The sequence below is a fragment of the Giraffa tippelskirchi genome, chromosome 9 (genome assembly GCF_054371585.1).
Source record: "Giraffa tippelskirchi isolate mGirTip1 chromosome 9, T2T-mGirTip1v1.2.pri, whole genome shotgun sequence".
Classification (NCBI taxonomy): Eukaryota; Metazoa; Chordata; class Mammalia; order Artiodactyla; family Giraffidae; genus Giraffa; species Giraffa tippelskirchi.
Genome location: NC_137283.1, coordinates 137,462,953 through 137,482,139, shown reverse-complemented (window position 1 = coordinate 137,482,139; position 19,187 = coordinate 137,462,953). Strand labels below are relative to the sequence as shown.

The window sequence follows — 19,187 nt, the reverse complement described above, 5'->3', positions numbered from 1 at the left end:
ATCCCTGGGTCAGGAAGATCCCCCAAAGAAGGGAATGGCAACCCACTCTAGTATTCTTGCCTGAAAAATTCCATGGACAGAGGATCCAGGGGGACTACAGTCCATGGGATCACAAAGAGTTGGACACAACTGTTTGTTGTAAGACCTTAAAACTTTGACTCTCAGTCCCTTTACATCGAAACTGAGAAGCAGAGGGCCTGAAATGAGAGTTCACATAGCTGGTGGCAGTCGTATCTAGAGAAAGATTGCCTCTGTCCTGGCTCAGTACTTCTCACACTCCCCACCCCATGCTGCTTCTGCCTCTGCAGAGAGGGGGCACTAGTTCAGACGTGAGGTGGATCCTTGGTGATGCTGTGCCTGTATCCATTACTTCATCCCTGGCCCATGGCCCTCCCACTCTGTCCAGAGGTCCCTCTAGCCACGAGTGTGACTTTTTCTCACTAGCATTGGAGGTATGTGATATATTGCAAACTAGTAACCTGGACTGCACTATTTGGAATAGGTGTAGTTGTTAAAACTGAGGTGTCATGAAAGTAATTTTCTAAGAATTCATGAACTTATCTTTTTACTGGGCCTTGATACACAATTCTGTCTTTGCCAGTTATTAGATTTCTTAAAGCCTAGTTCCAGTGAAACTGTGGTATTCAGTCTCCAGTCATATCAAGAGATTCTCTGCAGAGAAATTTCACTCTGTGGTCATTGGTCTGAATCCCGGATCCCATTCAACCATCTCGAGAGTTCTTATGATAGTAGTAAATTTTAACGTGTGGATTATTCAGTAATAAGTAAAATCAATCACAGTTATGAGGGTGGAAGTTAGAAAGTGCTATCATCTTTGTATGTCTATATTTGAAGGCAGGACCATTCATTTTTGTGTACTTAATGTGTTTTTTCACTCCATTGCACTAAATTTAATTCATATCAATAGGTAAGTAGAATCATGTAAAATAAAATGATTCAATTTTATTAGTATGACTGTTCATGTAATCTTTTTATCATGTTTTAAAACTGTAGACTTGGAATTTGATGGAGAGGCAGAATGTGACATGGCTTTTAATAAACAATCAGTAGCTTCTGTCTCCTCCATATTTTATTTGCACTCTCCTTTAAAACATGTTAACATATATTAATGTTTTTATCATACCCTAAACAGTCAATATATTTGACTTAAAATCATAAAATAATTCAGATAATGTTAGTATTGGTTGAGATATCTGTCAAGTTAATTTTTGTACTTCCACATGTTGGATAATCTTTGAAAAATGTATTTTTCTATTTATTTTTACCAAATATAAAGTTATTCCCTTGAGCAGTTCTGAAAATTAGGAGCTATTTTTCCAGTTAAATTTTAATTTTATTGTTTTCAATATGTCAGTATTTTTAAGCAAGGTTTTAACTTTTTATCAGTTCAGTTCAGTCGCTCAGTTGTGTCTGACTCTTTGCAACCCCATGCACTGCAGCACACCGGGCTTCCCTCTCCGTCACCAACTCCCAAAGCTTGCTCAAACTCGTGTCCATCAAGTCAGTGATGCCATCCAACCATCTCATCCTCTGTCATCCTCTTCTCTTGCCTTCAATCGTTCCCAGCATCAGGGTCTTTTCCAATGAGTCAGTTCTTCACATCAGGTGGCCAAAATATTGGAGTTTCGGCTTCAGCATCAGTCTTTCCGATGAATATTAAGGACTGATTTCCTTTAGGATGGACTGGTTGGATCTCTTTGCAGTCCAAGGGGCTCTCAAGAATCTTCTTCAACACCACAGTTCAAAAGCATCAATTCTACGGTGCTCAGCTTTCTTTATAGTCCAACTCTCACATCCATGTATGACTACTGGAAAAACCATGGCTTTGACTAGACAGACCTTTGTCTGCAAAGTAGTGTCTCTGCTTTTTGATATGCTGTCTAGGTTGGTCATAGCTTTTCTTCCAATGAGCAAGCTTTTTTTAATTTCATAGCTGCAGTCACCATCTGCAGTGATTTTGGAGCCCAGGAAAAGTAAAGTCTCTCACTGTTTCCATTGTTTCCCAATCTGTTTGCCATGAAGTGATGGAAGCAGATGCCATTATCTTAGTTTTCTGAATGCTGAGTTTTAAGCCAACTTTTTCACTCTGCTCTTTCACTTTCATCAAGAGGCTCTTTAGTTCTTCTTCGCTTTCTGCCATAATTCTCCCAGCAATCTTGATTCCAGCTTGTGCCTCATCCAGCCTGGCATTATGCATGATGTACTCTGCATATAAGTTAAACAAGCAGGGTGACAATATACAGCCTTGCTTATACTCCTTTCCCGGTTTGAAACCAGTCTATTTTTCCCTGTCCAGTTCTAACTGTTGCTTCTTGACCTGCATACAGATTTGTCAGGAGGCAGGTAAGATGGTCTGGTATTCCCATCTCTTTTGAGAATTTTGCACAGATTGTTGTGATCCACACAGTCACAAGTCACAGGCTTTGGCGTAGTCAATAAAGCAGGAGTAGATGTTTTTCTGGAACTCTCTTGCTTTTTTGATGATCCAACAGATGTTGGAAATTTGATCTCAGGTTCCTCTGCCTTTTCTAAATCCAGCTTGAACATCTGGAAGTTCTCAGTCCACATAATGTTGAAGCCTGGCTTAGAGAATTTTGAGCATTACTTTACTAGCATATGAGATGAGTGCAGTTGTGTGGTAGTTTGAGCTTTCTTTGGCATTGCGTTTTTTTGGGATTGGAACGAAAACTGACCTTTTCCAGTCCTGTGGCCACTGCTGAGTTTTCCAAATTTGCTGTCATACTGAGTGCAGCACTTTTACAGCGTCACCTTTTAGGATTTGAAATAGCTCAACTGGAATTCCGTCACCTCCACTAGCCTTGTTTGTAGTGATGCTTCCTAAGGCCCACTTGACTTCACATTCCAGGATGTCTGGCTCTAGGTAAATGATCACACCATCGTCGTTATCTGGGCCATTAAAATATGTTTCGTATAGTTCTTTTGTGTATTCTTTTGTGTAACATTTTAGAGAACTACACAATTTTTTAAATAATGTAACTGAAATCTAAGGCCCTCTTGACTTCACATTCCAGGACATCTGGCTCTAGGTGAATGATCACACCATCATGATTATCTGGGTCATTAAGATCTGTTTTGTATAGTTCTTCTGTGTATTCTTCTGTGTAACTTCTTATACAGAAGTGCAAAATTTTTTAAATAATGTAACTGAAATCTATTATTTGTGTATCATAATTTCACCAGAAAGTCTGTAATATCCTTATATAAACCCATTGTTGAAGGCAGATTACATGTAAACTGGAAATATGATGGTTCTTGTACTTCAAAGGGAGAAAAAGAAAACATTTACGCAAAAATTAGGTTAGAATAACTCAAACACAGGTGATGGTAAAAGGGAGTTTCCATTTTAAGGAAGGTAAAATGAGTTCAAAGTATTCTTTCATAGTATCAGAATTGGCAGAATTTTCTGTTAGTATTACTTAATGAACTTCAAACTATTCATTGAAAAAGAATGTTTCATTGAATTCTGATTTCAGATCTCCAGAATGCTAAGGCTTAAGTTCAGGTGTGGGTTGATGAATGGAATTAAGTCATTACCATAGATAATTTACAGAATTAAATGATTTTCTGAAGACAGTTCAGTTCAGTTCTGTTCATTCAGTCGTGTCTGACTCTGCAACCCCATGAACCGCTGCACACCAGGCCTCCCTGTCCATCACTAACTCCCTGAGTCCACCCAAACCCATGTCCATGGAGTTGGTGAGGCCATCCAGCCATCTCATCCCTGTCATCCCCTTCTCCTCCTGCCCTCAATCGTTCCCCGCATCAGGGTCTTTTCCAATGAGTCAGCTCTTCGCATCAAGTTGCCAAAGTATTGGAGTTTCAGCTTCAACATCAGTCCTTCCAGTGAACAACCAGGACTGATCTCCTTTAGGATGGACTGGTTGGATCTCCTTGCAGTCCAAGGGACTCTCAAGAGTCTTCTCCAACACCACAGTTCAAAAGCATCCGTTCTTCGGCGCTCAGCTTTCTTTATAGTCCAACTCTCACATCCATACAAGACCACTGGAAAAACCGTAGCCTTGACTAGACAGACTTTTGTTGGCAAAGTAATGTCTCTGCTTTTTAATATGCTATCTAGGTTGGTCATAACTTTCCTTCCAAGGAGTAAGCGACTTTTAATTTCATTGCTGCAGTCACCATCTGCAGTGATTTTGGAGCCCAGGAAAATAAAGTCAGCCACCATTTCCACTGTTTCCCCATCTATCTGCCATGAAGTGATGGGACCAGATGCCATGATCTTAGTTTTCTGAATGTTGAGTTTTAAGCCAACTTTTTCACTCTCCTCTTTCACTTTCATCAAGAGGCTCTTTAGTTCTTCTTCACTTTCTGCCATAAGGGTGGTGTCATCTGCATATCTGATGTTATTGACGTTTCTCTCGGCAATAGACAGATGTCCTTAAATTTGCCTTATGCTGCTAACCAGCCCCTCTTCTGAATCCAGCGCTTGTGTTTTTTGGTGGAAAAAGCACTAGACATGGGGTCAGAAGGCCAGAAGGGTTGGGCCTGAACTCGAATTCTGCCACTTCACAGCTGTTACCTTGGGTAGTTTCTCTCTCCCAATATAATGTCTCTACTTTCCTCTTCAGGTGAATTTTCTACTTCATAGAATTGTGAGGATCTGAAGGGTATTTTTAATACTTTGAAATCCATAAGATACTGTGAGAATAAACATCACAAGATTCTATGGGAGATTCTCTTTAAGTTTGAAATTATAGTTTGCACTGTGGCCAAAAGAATGGAAGAAGTCTTATTTTAAGACATGAGTTAATAAAATGTGTTAAGTGATGATGGTTAAGTGATGATAGAGAAAAGAACTTGTCAGAGAGGCAAACATGGATTCTCGAAAGAGAATTTTGAGGAGCAGGCCAAAAAAGACATTAAGTTGAAGTAATTAGAAGACAAGTTTTCAAACAAATACGTCAAATATAAATATTCCAGCTAGAACCTACTTAACTTTTGAAACTTTGGCTTTCCATATAAGTACCAGCTCACACAAAACCCCTGGAGACGGGACTGTTTTAATATTTGGATTTTTCTGGACACTGAGAAAAAGACCTTGATCACATGGATTTTTTTCTTTAACACATCATCACTATTTTATATTCCCTTCCACAAAGAAGAGATTTCATTTGTTAGATATTTTTTTGTTGTCATTAGTAATTAGATTCTCTAAAGCTGGTGTTTGATGGTACAATAATGATATAAGATGCTGTTTTAATAACCAATATGAGGGTTTTACTGAGTGATTCTCCAGTGATTTGAGTTAATCTACTTGTTGAAGATTGAAGCATATCTGTACTTGGAATAAAAGTGCCTATATTTCTTCAATATCACTTGAATTAGTAAACTTTCTAACCATGTTCATAACTTAAAGTATATTCTACATATTTGTGTGTGTATGTGCTAAGTCACTTCAGTTGTGTCCATATTCTTTGTGACCCTATGAACTAGTCCACCAGGCTCCTCTGTCCATGGGATTGATTCTCCAGGCAAGAATACCGGAATGGGTTGCCATGCCCTCCTCCAGGGGATCTTCCCAACCCGAGGGTTGAACCCACATCTCTTATGTCTTCTGCATTGGCAGGTGGATTCTTTACCACTCGAGCCACCTAGGAAGCCCATTCTACATATTTATTCTTTACTAATTTGAACATCATTTTTATCAACTCAAGTGAATGTTAATATACTTAATGAATAATCTTCATGCACGTTAGGCACTTAGTATCATGGGCTGCACTGAGATTTCTCCTGATACCCTTTGAAGAGAAGATATGAATGCAAGCACTTCTCTTCATCTGAATCTGCTGATTTGAATGAGCTTAAATTTATGCACTACACTATTTTCTAGACATTTATTTTGTAAGAAGCTATTTTATAGAATATTTATATGGTGTATATGGTTCTAACTTTACAATTTTCAACCTTTTCCTCCCATCTGTTAAAAATAAAAGATTTGCTTTATGTTTTTCTTCTTTTTAGTCACATTTCTCTCTGTGTGAGTGTGCATTTTGTTTAAGAACCTACTAAATTTAGTTGTAAAGTATACTGTGACATTTGCCCAGTGGGTTAATTTTTAAAGTAAAATAATTAAGTTACTGAAAAATAACAAGAAAGCAACTGAAAACCATAAACTATAGGAAATTAAAATGAGATCTTACTGATTTAATGAACACGAAAACTACATAATTTCATTGTAACATAGACAGAGTACATGCTAGATCACTGAAATTGTATTTTATAGATATTCTGATGTTTACCTTTTTACCAAAGTTTTCCAATTGATGTGATAACAAATGCTTGATTTGCCTTTTTTATACTTTAAAGATTTATAGAAGTTATTTGCATCAGACATCTTTTTTTTTAAAAAGATCAAGTACAAAATTTCTGAGAGTTTAAGCCTTTGCTTAAACTCTTAAATAGCTATTGTAGTTTATGTGGCTCTGCAATATGAAATCTAATCTTAGAAAAGATTTTCAGCTTCACACTTGTGTAGTAAGATATATTAGGTTGGTGCAAATGTAAATATGGTTTCAGACCATGAATTTTAAATCATTGTAACTAGGCTCAAACACATATTTATTAATCAAAATAGGAACCATTACAATCAGTACATTTTTACCAACGAGAAATAAATTTGTTTATTCCTGTAGCATAAAAAGTCCATACTTCAGGATTTGAAAAATTCTTGGAAAGCATTTTCTACTTCCTCTTGGTTGAAGTGTTTTCCCTGCAAAAAGTTGTTGAGATGCTTGAAGAAGTGGTAGTCAATTGGCGAGAGGTCAGGTGAAAATGGCAAATGAGGCAAAACTTCATAGCCCAATTCATTCAACTTGTGAAGCGTTGGTTGTACGACGTGTCTTCGGGCATTGTCGTGGAGAATTGGGCCCTTCTGTGGACCAGAATCGGCTGCAGGCATTGCAGTTTTTGGTGCATCTCATCGATTTGCTGAGCATACTTCTCATATGTAGTGGTTTCACCAGGATTTAGAAAGCTGTGGTGGATCAGCTGGGCAGCAGACAACCAAACAGTAACCATGACCTTTTTCTGGTACAAGTTTGACTTTAGGAAGTGCTTTGGAGCTTCTGTTTGATCCAGCCACTGAGCTGGTCCTCACCAGTTGTTGTATACAGGCCACTTTTTGTTGCACATCATAATGTGATGAAGAAGTGGTTCGTTGTTGCATAGAAAAGGAAGATGATGCTTCAAAACGACAATTTTTTTTGTTTCAGTCAGCTCATGCTGCTGCTGCTGCTTAGTCGCTTCAGTCGTGTCCGACTCTGTGCGACCCCATAGACGGCAGCCCACCAGGCTCCCCCGTCCCTGGGATTCTCCAGGCAAGAACACTGGAGTGGGTTGCCATTTCCTTCTCCGTCAGCTCATGAGGCACTCACTTACTGAGCTTTTTCACCTTTCCAATTTGCTTGAAATGTTGAACAACCATAGAATGGTCAACGTTGAGTTCTTTGGCATGTGTAGTTGTAAGAGGATCAGCTTTGATGATCCTCTCAGTTGGTGGTTGTCAGCTTCCGATGCCGGCCACTGCACTCCTCATCGTCAAGGCTCTTGTCTTCTTTGCAAAACTTCCTGAACCACCACTGCACTGTATGTGCATTAGCAGTTCCTGAGCCAAACACATTATAGATGTAGCTCTGCTGCTTTACCACCCATTTTGAACTCGAACTAGAAAATTGCTTGAATTTGCTTTTTGTCTAACATCATTTCCATAATCTAAAATAAAAGACACAGCAAGTAATAAGTCATTGGCAAAAAAGGTAAAGTGGGAAATGTGCGTTTTGACGATGTATAACGTAACCTGCATTTAAGAATGTATTCCAATATCAAAAGGCAAAGATCAACAAAGCACAACCGCAATTACTTTTGCACCAACCTAATATACGCTAACCACTTTTTGTCATATATGTGATTGAAGTGTAGTCACTGCCATGAGTGAGGTTGAGTTTCATGAAAGGAGTTTCTATATTTTACTCTTGATATTCGCATACCATTTTTCAGGTGGAAACTTTGGACTCCTTCTCCTTTCCTTTTTCTAACTAACCAGCTCTCTCATTCCTTTATTCTAAATCTTTCTTAGTTCACCAATCATCTGTTTGACCTTCATGGTTTCTTTCTTGTCCTGTCTGTTCCTTTTTCTTAGTATCAAAGTTCTATGGATGTCATTATATCTTCCTAAATCTCTCTTACATTCTCTTCTCTGAATTAACATTTCCTCTATGTTCAGTTTGTTTCATCTGTTAATATATCCTGTGCTTTTCTTTTATGCAAATGGTTTTTCCTTTATATCTGATGATCCTTGGTATCTGTTATTTTAAATGAAGGACTGGGTACAAATATGATGTCCTTTCCTCTTCTGTTGTGTAAGTACCTCTATAATTAGCTATTTTGTCATCTGAGCAGAAAGCCTATCAGGAACTTTGTGTATGTGGCTAAAACATATTAACTGGGAGCTTATATTTAGGGTAAACAGGCAAAATAAATGAATTCACCTGTCAGGCTGTCAGACTAATTGCCAGAAAGAGAATAAGCAGGTCAACAGTATCCACTCGAAAGGTCTTCACTCTTGCCAGATGGTTGGTTTGTTCAATATTTTTTCTCAGAGACAATACCACTTTTGTGTGTGTGTGTGTGTGGTTAATGCTCAGCAGTATTCACTTTATGTAGGATCTACATCCTGTTTGGCCCAAGTGTTTTACATATGAACCTTTGATGATTTCTCCTAGGTTATATTTTATTTCACCCCCTTATCGATACGCTGATTCAGTATTCGCAACTCCTCTTGAGTTTTGTTGTCCAGTAGATTCTATATCTCCTTCAGCCCACGGTAATGTCTTCAGACAGATGTTTCAAATCACTTTTCATCTTCTCTAAGTTTGTTGAAATCTATAATCTGTTCTTTCAGTCTCACCAGTGACCTGTACACACCGCTGATTCCAATGGTCAGCTCTCTGTCCTTATCTTGCTTGACCTATCAGCGGCATTTGACACATTTGATGGCTTCTTAACACATGGTTTCCGGGCCACTGCATTCTTGCATTCTCAGGCTCACCGCATTTCTTTCTCTTATCTTATTAGCCACTGCTCCTCACCCTCCTTTGCTGTTCTTCCTCTTCTCTTCCATGTCTTCTTAGGCTGCTCCACTGCAATCTGATCCTCTTTCATTCCCTATGTATATTTAATATATATTCACTTCCTTGGCGATCTCATGACTAAAGAAAACCCACACGTGCCGTGATTCTCAAGTGTTAGACTTCAGCCCAGACCTCTTTCCTGAATTCTAGACAAGCACAGTCCATATGGGAGCCTCCAGTCTCATGTGACAGTGGAATACTCGAAATGTGTCCTGTGTGACTTAGAAACTAAATTTTTAATTTTCCTTCGTTTCCATTTAAATTTAAATAGCTACACATGGCTAGTAGCTGTCATTGCACACAACTTCAGACCTATATCTACTTTGATGTAAATCTTTATTATCTGACATCAGACAAATTAGGTGTTACAATATTAAGACTAGATTACCCATTTTTTAATTAAGTACAAATAATGCTTTTAATATTAAAACTTTCCTGAATATATGATCCTGAAGATTTCATGATATTTCATCATCATGATTGTGTAGATGTTATTAACAAGCAGTATTGATTAACTTGAATAGAGAGTCCAGAAGTTTCTTATTTTTCATATTTAAATTAGTACCATATATTCTAGTAGCACTTAGCCAAGAGGTCAGAAACACCTGAATTTAGATTCAGATTCTGTTTCTTATGCTATGACCTGGAGCAAGTTATTTCATCTTAGTGACTCGTCATTTGAAAATAGAGGATAAGAAAGTGTTTACTGCAAGTGAAAGTTTTTAAATACCAACCTATGTTTGACTTACAATGCAGCAGAGTTATAGATAGTATCTTTATGACTATATCCACAACTGTTTTAATCATTGAACTTTTTGATTTTTAACTTCCCACTAGACTTTAGAAAGCGAAATCACTATGCTCTTACAGTTAAATTTAATGAATGTCTTAAGTGAAAATACATGTTCTTTTAGTACATATTTTTTTCAAAGTACAACTTCGAGGCATACTAATTAAGACATTTCCAAGACAAAAGGAGTTTTTATTACATAATCCTAAGGTAGGAGACCTTGAAGTTTTCAGCTTCCCTATCAGAACATAATTCATATCATGGTGGAAATCATGAATGTTTTGTACTTTACTGGTGTGCCTCCAGGGAAAATTGATAGTATCAGTAACCAATCTACCCAGAGTGAGGATTAGAGGAAGAATTACAACTTTATATTGGCTGCAGCAGGCAGGGTGGGAGGGCAGGTCATAAAATGGCAAGATTATTTTTGACCAGGCCTAATTTATGGTCTCTTTCTTATAGTTTCAGAAAGATTACATTTAATACTGTTTAATATCAACCATAAGACACATTTTACTATTTGTATAATTTCATACTGAAATTGACAGTTTTTCCATTTTTAAGGTAGTTAGGCATACAAAAAAATGTGGGATATATTCCCGAATATGTTCTTGCAAGGTTTTCTGTACATTTTTTTGTGATAATAAACTTAGTGCCTAGTCTTAAAGAAAATGAGTATTCTATAATTTCAAACCCTTTCTTCAGTTGCTAGATCTTATGATTATTTTTAGTTTTTCAACACTATATAAATATATCAAAATGTTGACCATATCTCTGACAATGAATAATAGTTTAGTTCATGTTTAAAGTAGAATAAATTTTACTCCATATTAATCACGTGTATGCATTCCTTCCCTTTATATATCTATACATTAGCATTTTCACGTATTTCCTATCACTGTCCATTTCAGTCTTTATGTTCTGTTATTCTGTGAAAAGTTATGACTTTGAAAAATAGTTATATTTTTATTGACTAATCTTGCTTAGAGTAGGCACTACTTAGAATGAAGAAAGCAGCTCTTTATGTTTCCCCTCCCCTGGTCATGGGAAAAAATGAAATACTATTTATATCATAAAAATGATAATTTTTATTTCCTTCATAAATTTCTCCCTCCCAAAGTAACTGTTTCGTGAATTAAGTCTCTGACAAGAAATACTTTAGTTTCTAAACATGTTGGTTGTGTCTGCTGAAAGCCCTGGAAATTCAGAGGAGGAGGGTTATATAAATGAAGCTTTCACATACTCTTGCTCAGTTAGGTTATACTTTTCTAAGTTGTACTCACAGTAGCCTAAGGCTTCTTGTAGAGTAGCTAACTGCATACTTTTGCATTTTGTGGTTTAGTAAGTTTGGTCTGGATAGTGAAGAGACTATGATATCATAGAATTTACTGGTAATGTTTTCTGGAAATGAATATCCATCACTTATTGAAAATGTCAACTAACAATGGAAATTAGGTTGAGGAACCAGACCTTCTGGTAATGATAGAGATATCTAGATAATGTTGATTTGTATTTTCCAGAATTTTAAACATGTGTTTTCAGGAAGCTTTTTCCTTGAGTAAAAAGTGAATGAAAATGTAAAGAATTACTCTGTTTTTTTTCTGCATGTCTGAGAGCAAAGTTGATGACAAATATGGAAACTAAGAATTGACTAAGTGGAATGACTGGTCATTTTTTTAAAATAATTTAAGCGGTTTTTGCAATGTAAATGTTTGACAAGTAAAAAGAACATTTTTCTAATGCTCTAATTGCAGTCAATTTACTTTTTTTTCGACTTTCTTCTCTGAAAAAAATTCAATTACAATTAATAATATAATAAAATTGAGGGTGATTTTTGACTAGTGTCCATCATTTCCTTTTTTTTATCAAAACCAGAAATACTCTATTTTAGTAGAAGCATTCTTAAAAAAGCTGTTACTGAGTTTAAAAAATAAAAACTTTTTTATACTTTATCAAAAATTAATTCATATAGTTTATCAACCAGTGTTTATGGTGAGTTTACTATGTGTTAGGGACTGTGCCAAGCCCTAGGGAAATGGAAGATGAAAGACTACCCTCGAAGTCCTCCCAGGCTAGTTGGGGAATCCAGCAGGCAAAGAAATAGTTATAAGATATTGGAGAGATGATTTCAACAGGGAATAAGTATAAAACACTAAAGAAACACAGAGAAAGGAATCGGTTTGATTAAATGTATTAACTCTGTGTTGTCTTTACAATATAGAACAACATTATCCATTTAAGACTGCTCTAAATGGCAGTTTAGAGTTAGGAATCTGAATTTTGTTGCTGGCCTTTTATATGACTAATATGTCACAAGTCATGTCATAACCTTAATTGCTATGTTACTTCTTTCAAATGTGTCTCTCAGGAGTATTCTGGGAATAAGTGAGTTAATACATAGAAAACTCTCCAGTTTCTTTTATATTAATGTGTGTGAATGACACTGTGTGTGTGCGTGCACTGTGTATACTTGCCCTTCTTTTGAAAGAAATCCCAGTCTTTCACATCTCAAAGCTATTAAATCTAATCAGGCAGGGGTTTTTTTTTGGTTTTTTTTTTGGACCAATTTAGAATTAATGAAGTTTGGGGATTTTTGCAGAGGTGGTCTTGTTTTCCTTTTTTCTTCATTTTTCTTTTATTTTTGTAGTAATATTATGAGACTTGATACTTAATGTCATCTCAGGCTTTTCAATCTGTATATTTTCAAGTGAAGATTTAATAGAGTTGAAAATAAAACACTTTAATGTTAAAGACAGTTATAAATGCACAGTATAGCAATTAGGCAAGTTAATGTACTTCTTAATATTCATTGAACTTTGAACAGGGAAAAAATTAATACAATATAATCATGTTTTTAACATGACTTCTCATTGCTTTGAGTTGTCAAAATGTCTTCTAAATCGTCATGCTTATGTTCAAAATTTTATTATCTCTCCCTAAAATTTAAATTGCATCTTTTATAACTAGACCTGGGAAAATGAGTTCTCTCTTTCTTATATTATCAATACCATACCACTGTAATAGATGAAAATAGCTTTCCATTATTAAATCCTTTCTAATGTTAACTTTCTTCTTTTTGTGTGTGCTTTGTTTTTTCAATTATAAAGGGTGTTTAATTCCTGCACATGCAGAAACTGGGAATGCAAGATTCATTCATACATTCAGTAAGTACCCAGTGCGTACTTACTTTATCCCAGGCACAGTTCTAAGTGCTGCGTGAATATTTCAGTGAACCAAACAGATAATAATCCATGTCCTTGTTTAAACTTAACTTCCAGCAGAGAGAGACAGACAGTACGCAAATAAATATAGAATAAATAACAAAGCAAGGAAAGGGGGTAGCCTGAGCTGGGAAATGGGTTAGGTTGATGTCTTCGGTCGGGGGAGGGGCCAAGGAAAGCTTCACAGAGAAGGCGACACTTGAGCAGAATTTTGAAGAAGCAAGAAAGCAATGTGGTCTGGAAGAACAGCATATACAACCAAGATGCCAAGTCAGGAATATGCTTGGTGTGCATTTTACACAGCAAAAAAAAAAGGCTAATATGGCTGGTGGGAAGGAATGATGGGGAGAGTGGAATGTCAAAGTGGTAACAAGAGGCTGTATATAAATGAAGCTAAAAGCACTGCTCTGTCCCCAGCACTGGCAGTATTCACTAGAGATGTATTTTCAAAAGGGCAAGGTGGGTGGGACTGTACAGTTTAATACCTGCTATAATTAAAGATAGGAACAAAAAATACTGGAGAGTAGATATGATGTAAAGCAGAAAAGTAATTGTTATAAGAAGACTTACTTATAAAAGGTATTAGGGCGTTCCATCCAGGAAGGCTGTTAAAAGATTGTGTTAATAACTGTAGTGGGAGAACAGGACTGAAATAAGAAGCTAGAGATGTGAAGTTATTAACATATTAGAAATTTGGAATATGAATGGTAAGAGAGAAGTAGAATTTGAGGATAAGTAAGGGTTCTAATTTTGGTGAATGAGTGAATGGCAATCCATGAATAAAAATACTGAATAGGAATATTGGGGAAATGGTCCTGAATTGTATTTTGGATATAATGAGTTTGAGATGCCTGGCACACCTCTGGATTGAGATATAAAACAGCTTGTAGTTCTGTTTGAGCCTTATTTATTAAATATCCTACAGTTAAGCCCTGTGCCAGGAACCAGACTGCATACTTTGAAATATAGGCTTGGATCATAAGTATAGATTAAGGAGTGAAGGGCATATATATAGTCTTTAAGTCCACAAGAGTTAGGGAAGAGACTGTTGAAGAAACTAAGAATGATTAGGATGACTGTGAGATCAATAGCTTGGATATTTGCTGCCTCAAAAGACAATAAAGGAAACACTGAAAATACAAGCACATACAGGCACATATAGAAAGCTTCTTTTTGGTGCTAAATGTCTTTTTTAAAATTCCTCACTGCAGCAACAAATCTGAATAAAAAAGAAATAACCTGAATTATATGATTACCCTTCATCTTTTTGTAGCTGTACTTGTGATTTGCAAGGGACTATATAACATTGTTCAAATAATTAATAACAGTATTAAAGACATCAGATTAAGTTATATTTTAAGGATTAAACCCTAGAATTGAAGTATTTTTGTCCTTGTCTCAATTTTGTTAGAAATATACTTGACTATCTTCAGATTGAATATCTAGAACATGTCACAAAAGATATGATTTGCACAGACTTCAGTCTCTTGTTAGAAGAAATTGATGAAATGCTAAAAATTGTGTTCAGTTCTTAAGTGGAAATAAGAACTGTGAGATTTTGAGGTGTGATTGGCTAGCGTAATTAAATTATTTGGGTATCAGTTTATGAGTCAGTTAAAGAAATATTAGCTTTATACGTTCATTGGATCAGTAAATTTAATTTTTTGACTGATATTTGGGAATAAATAGCACAGATCATTTAGAGACTGGTATAGCCAGGAAATCTTCCCAGAAGGTATGAGATGGAACTGAAGCACAGAAAGACTGAATTATACTCACTCTTGGAGGTGGAACTGAAGCCATAAGTCACATTGTCTGATTGATATATTCTTCACCATACAGCTACTCACTTCTCCTTGCTTGCTTTATACTTTTTCACAAGCATTAATTTACTAGTCTCAGAATTTATGGACCTCTTTTACCCTACTTGCTAGTGTCTTATGTACTCATTCATGTTTACATACTTCTGGTGAGTGGCTCACTACCTGATTCCATGACTAACACAGGAAAGCCTACTAATTTGTGGTTTGAATATTTGCTGCTTTACCTCTGTCTGTGATGTACAGACATCCAAACATTGTAGATTCAAGGCCTGTAGCCTTTGATGTTTCTGAATTTTGAGAAGTTTTTTCATATAATAAATGAAAAATGCAGTTTTCAAAGAATATTCTCTTTCTAAAATCTTTAAAATATGTAGAGGGCTTTCCATAGCATCCTGAAAAATCTGATATGAAATAAATATTCACATTTTACCAGGTTAAATGAGGATAAGCCACTTTTAAAATTCACATTTACTAAAAATTCCATTTTAGATGAATATTTAGAAAAATATGTGGAATATGGGATGCCTATACCTGTGAAGAATCTGTAACCAGTTCTGCTGCAAGATGTTTTTGTAATTCTCATTTTCTCTATTCATGTATTCAGTCATTCAACACACATCTGTTGAAGATGAACTGTATGAAGCAAGAAACTAAAACAAGTTTTATTAAATATAGTGATGGAAATGCTGTGATAGAGGATTGCACAGGAATACTAAGAGAGGGAGAGGTGTTGGGGGGACATCTAAATCAGGAGTGGGGTGAGGAGAAAAAAATCACCTAGTGTTTCCTGGAGAGCACACTGCTTGCTCTGAACTTGAAGGGATACCCGAATGGCTTTGCGTGCTGATTTGAGTTAAGCACTTGAGGAGGGTAATTTTTATCCTGAAGATTAAGCTGGAGAGGGACAAGATAACAATTTTCCCTTTAGAAGGTTCTCTCTGGCAGTGTGGGATGTCATTGGAAAGTTCACAGAACAAATCAGGGAGTTGGATTAGAAAGCTATTTCAATAATCCAAATAATGAGTGTCCCAACAAGTAGTGAGATAGAGAGGAAGGGGCAGGCTTTATATTTATTTGTATATATATATATATATATATGTATATACACACACACACATATATGTGTGTACATATATCTATATGCATACACATATATATGTATATATGTATATATTTCATAATAAATTTTTAATAATAAAAATTTTTAATAAATGTATGATAAAGTCAGTATTTTCACCTCAGGTTGTATGAGGTGAGCCATTAAGTTCTAACAAGAACTCATTATTAGAATCGCCAACCTTTGTCCTATAAATATTTAATTATATTGCTTGAAAGTGAAAGTGAAAGTCACTCAGTCATAGTCCATCTGCGACCCCATGGACTGTAGTCCATGGAATTCTCCAGGCCAGAATACTGGAGTGGGCAGCCTTTCCCTTCTCCAGGGGATCTTCCCAGCCCAGGAATCAAACCCAGTTCTCCCTCATTGCAGGCAAATTCTTTACCAGCTGAGCCACAAGGGAAGCCCTAAACCTTAGTTCTACTTGTATTTAAAGGCTGTTGAAAACATATGGCAAATATAGAATATTTTTAATTGAAGTATATTTGATTTACAATATTATGTTGCAGGTGTGCAACATAATCATTCAATATTTTTATAGATTATACTCCCTTTGAAGTTATTATAAAATGTTGCTATCTTCCCTGTGCTATACAATATGTCTTTGAGTGAGTGTGAGTGGTAGTTGCTCAGTTGTGTCTGACTCTTTGCAACCCCATGAACTGTATAGCCTGCCAGTGTTCTCTGTCCATGGAATTCTCCAGGCAAGAATACTGGGGTGGGTTGCCATGTCCTTCTCCAACAATATATCTTTATAACTTATTAATTTTACACATAGTTTATACTTCTTAATCCTCTATCTCTAATCTTGCCCCTCCCCCTCTTCCCTCTCTCCACTGATAACCACTATTTTGTTCTCTATATCTGTGAATCTGTTTCCTTTCTTTGTATTCACTAGTTTGTTTTACATTTTAGATTCCACATTTAGGTGATATCATACAGTATTTGAATTTCTCTGACTGCCTTATTTATTAAGCATAATATCCTCCACGTCCATTCATGTTTTGGAAAAATTAACTTGTTTATGGCTAAGTAATATTCCATTACACACACACACACACACACACACACACACACACACATATACCACATCTTCTTTATCCATTCATCTGTTGATAGATATTTGGGTGGCTTCCATACCTTGGCTAGTGTATATAATATTTCAATAAATACGAGGGTGTGTATATCTTTTTGAATTAGTGTTTTTTTCAGATATATACCCGAGAGTGGATTTGCTGGATCATATGGTAGTTCTAATTTTAGTTTTCTGAGAAACCTCCATACTGTTTTCCATAGTGTCTGCACCAATTTACATTCCCACCAAGTAGGTACTAGAGTTCCCTTTTTTCCATATCCTCACCAACATTTGTCATTTGTGCTCTTTTTGATGCCAGCCATTCTGACAAGTGTGAGGTGGTATCAGATTGCAGTTTTGATTTGCATTTGTCTGATGATTGGTGAGGTGGAGCATCTTTCCATGTGTCTGTATGTCTTCTTTGGAGAAGTTGTCTATTCAGGTCACCTGCCCACTTTTTAAATCAGGTTATTTGTTTTTTGATATTGAGTTGTATGTGCTGTTTATTTATTATGTATATTATTTATTGGTCATATCATTTCCAAATATTTTTTCCTGTTCAGTAGATAATCTTCTCATTTTGTCAGTGGTTTCCTTGGCTATGCAAAACCTTTAAGTTTAATTAGGTTCCATTTATTTATTTTTGCTTTTGCATCATTGCCTTAGAAGAAGATGGGGAAAAAAAAATTTGCTTCAATTAATGTCAAAGTGTGTTCTACCTATGTTTTTTCTTCTAGCAGTTTTATAATTTCCAGTCTTTAATTTAGGTCTTTCATCTATTTTTAGCTTTTTTTTTTTTTCTACCTGGTGTGAAGAAATGTTCTAACTCCATATTTTTTTACAGTTAGCTGTCCAGTTACCCCAGTATCACTCATTGAAGGGTCTATCTTTTCTCCATTGTTTGTTCTTGCCTCCTTTGTTGAGCCAGACCTGCCTGTTGTAGGTCAATTGATCATAAATGTGTGGGGTTTCTTCTGGGCTCTCTATTCTGTTCCATTGATCTATGTGTCTGTTTTTGTGCCAGTACCATGCTGTTTTGATAATTGTAGCTATGTAGTATAATCTGAAATCAGGGTGTATGATATCTCTAACTTTATAAAGATTACTTTGGCTGTTCAGGATCTTTTGTATTTCCATATAAATTTTAGGATTATCTTTTCTAGTTCTGTGAAAAATGTCATGGATATTTTGATGGGGGTTGCTTTAAGTCTGTAGGTTGCTTTTAGCACTATGGACGTTTTAACAGTATTGTTAGTTCTTCCAGTCCATCCATAGTATCTTTCCATTTCTTTGTATCATCTTCAGTTTTCTTTATCAGTGCTTTATAGTTTTTAGAGTGTAGATCTTTTACTTCCTTGGTTAAGTTTCAGTTCAGTTCAGTTCAGTCGCTCAGTCGTATCTGACTCTTTGCGACCCCATGAACCGCAGCACCCCAGGCATCCCTCTCCATCACCAGCTCCAAGAGTCCACCCAAACTCATGTCCATTGAGTCGGTGATGCCATCCAGCCATCTCATCCTCTGTCGGCTCTCCTCCTGCCCTCAATCTTTCCCAGCACCTGGGTCTTTTCCATTGAGTCAGCTCTTCACATCAGGTGGCCAAAGTATTGGAGTTTCAACTTCAACATCAGTCCTTCCAGTGAATATTCAGGACTGATTTCCTTTAGGATGGACTGGTTGGATCTCCTTGCAGTCCAAGGGACTCTCAAGAGTCTTCTCCAGCACCACAGATCAAAAGCATCAGTTCTTCAGCGCTCAGCTTTCTTTATATTCCAACTCTCACATCCATACATGACTACTGGAAAAACCATAGCCTTGACTAGACGGACCTTTGTTGGCAAAGTAATGTCTCTGCTTTTTAATATGCTGTCTAGGTTGGTCATAACTTTTCTTCCAAGGAGTAAGCATCTTTTAATTTCATTGCTGCAGTCACCATCTGCAGTGATTTTGGAGCCCCAAAAAATAAAGTCAGCCA

At 36.3% G+C, this 19,187-nt stretch overlaps 1 protein-coding gene across 50 annotated transcripts in view; it reads left to right on the top strand.

Moving 5' to 3' along the window:
• AHI1 (Abelson helper integration site 1) overlaps positions 1–19,187 on the top strand; it is a 210,148-nt gene that overhangs the window by 101,761 nt on the left and 89,200 nt on the right. For 5 of the 50 annotated variants that reach the window (XR_014065029.1, XM_081528741.1, XM_081528725.1 and 2 more), the window contains one exon: positions 13,086–13,142. The exons of the other annotated variants lie outside the window; for them this stretch is intronic. Coding sequence is in view for 4 of the 5 variants with exons in the window: in XM_081528741.1 (XP_081384867.1) it covers positions 13,086–13,142 (57 nt within the window). In the remaining variant the exon portion in view is untranslated. The remainder of the gene's footprint in view (positions 1–13,085; positions 13,143–19,187) is intronic. 50 annotated transcript variants of the gene reach the window in all.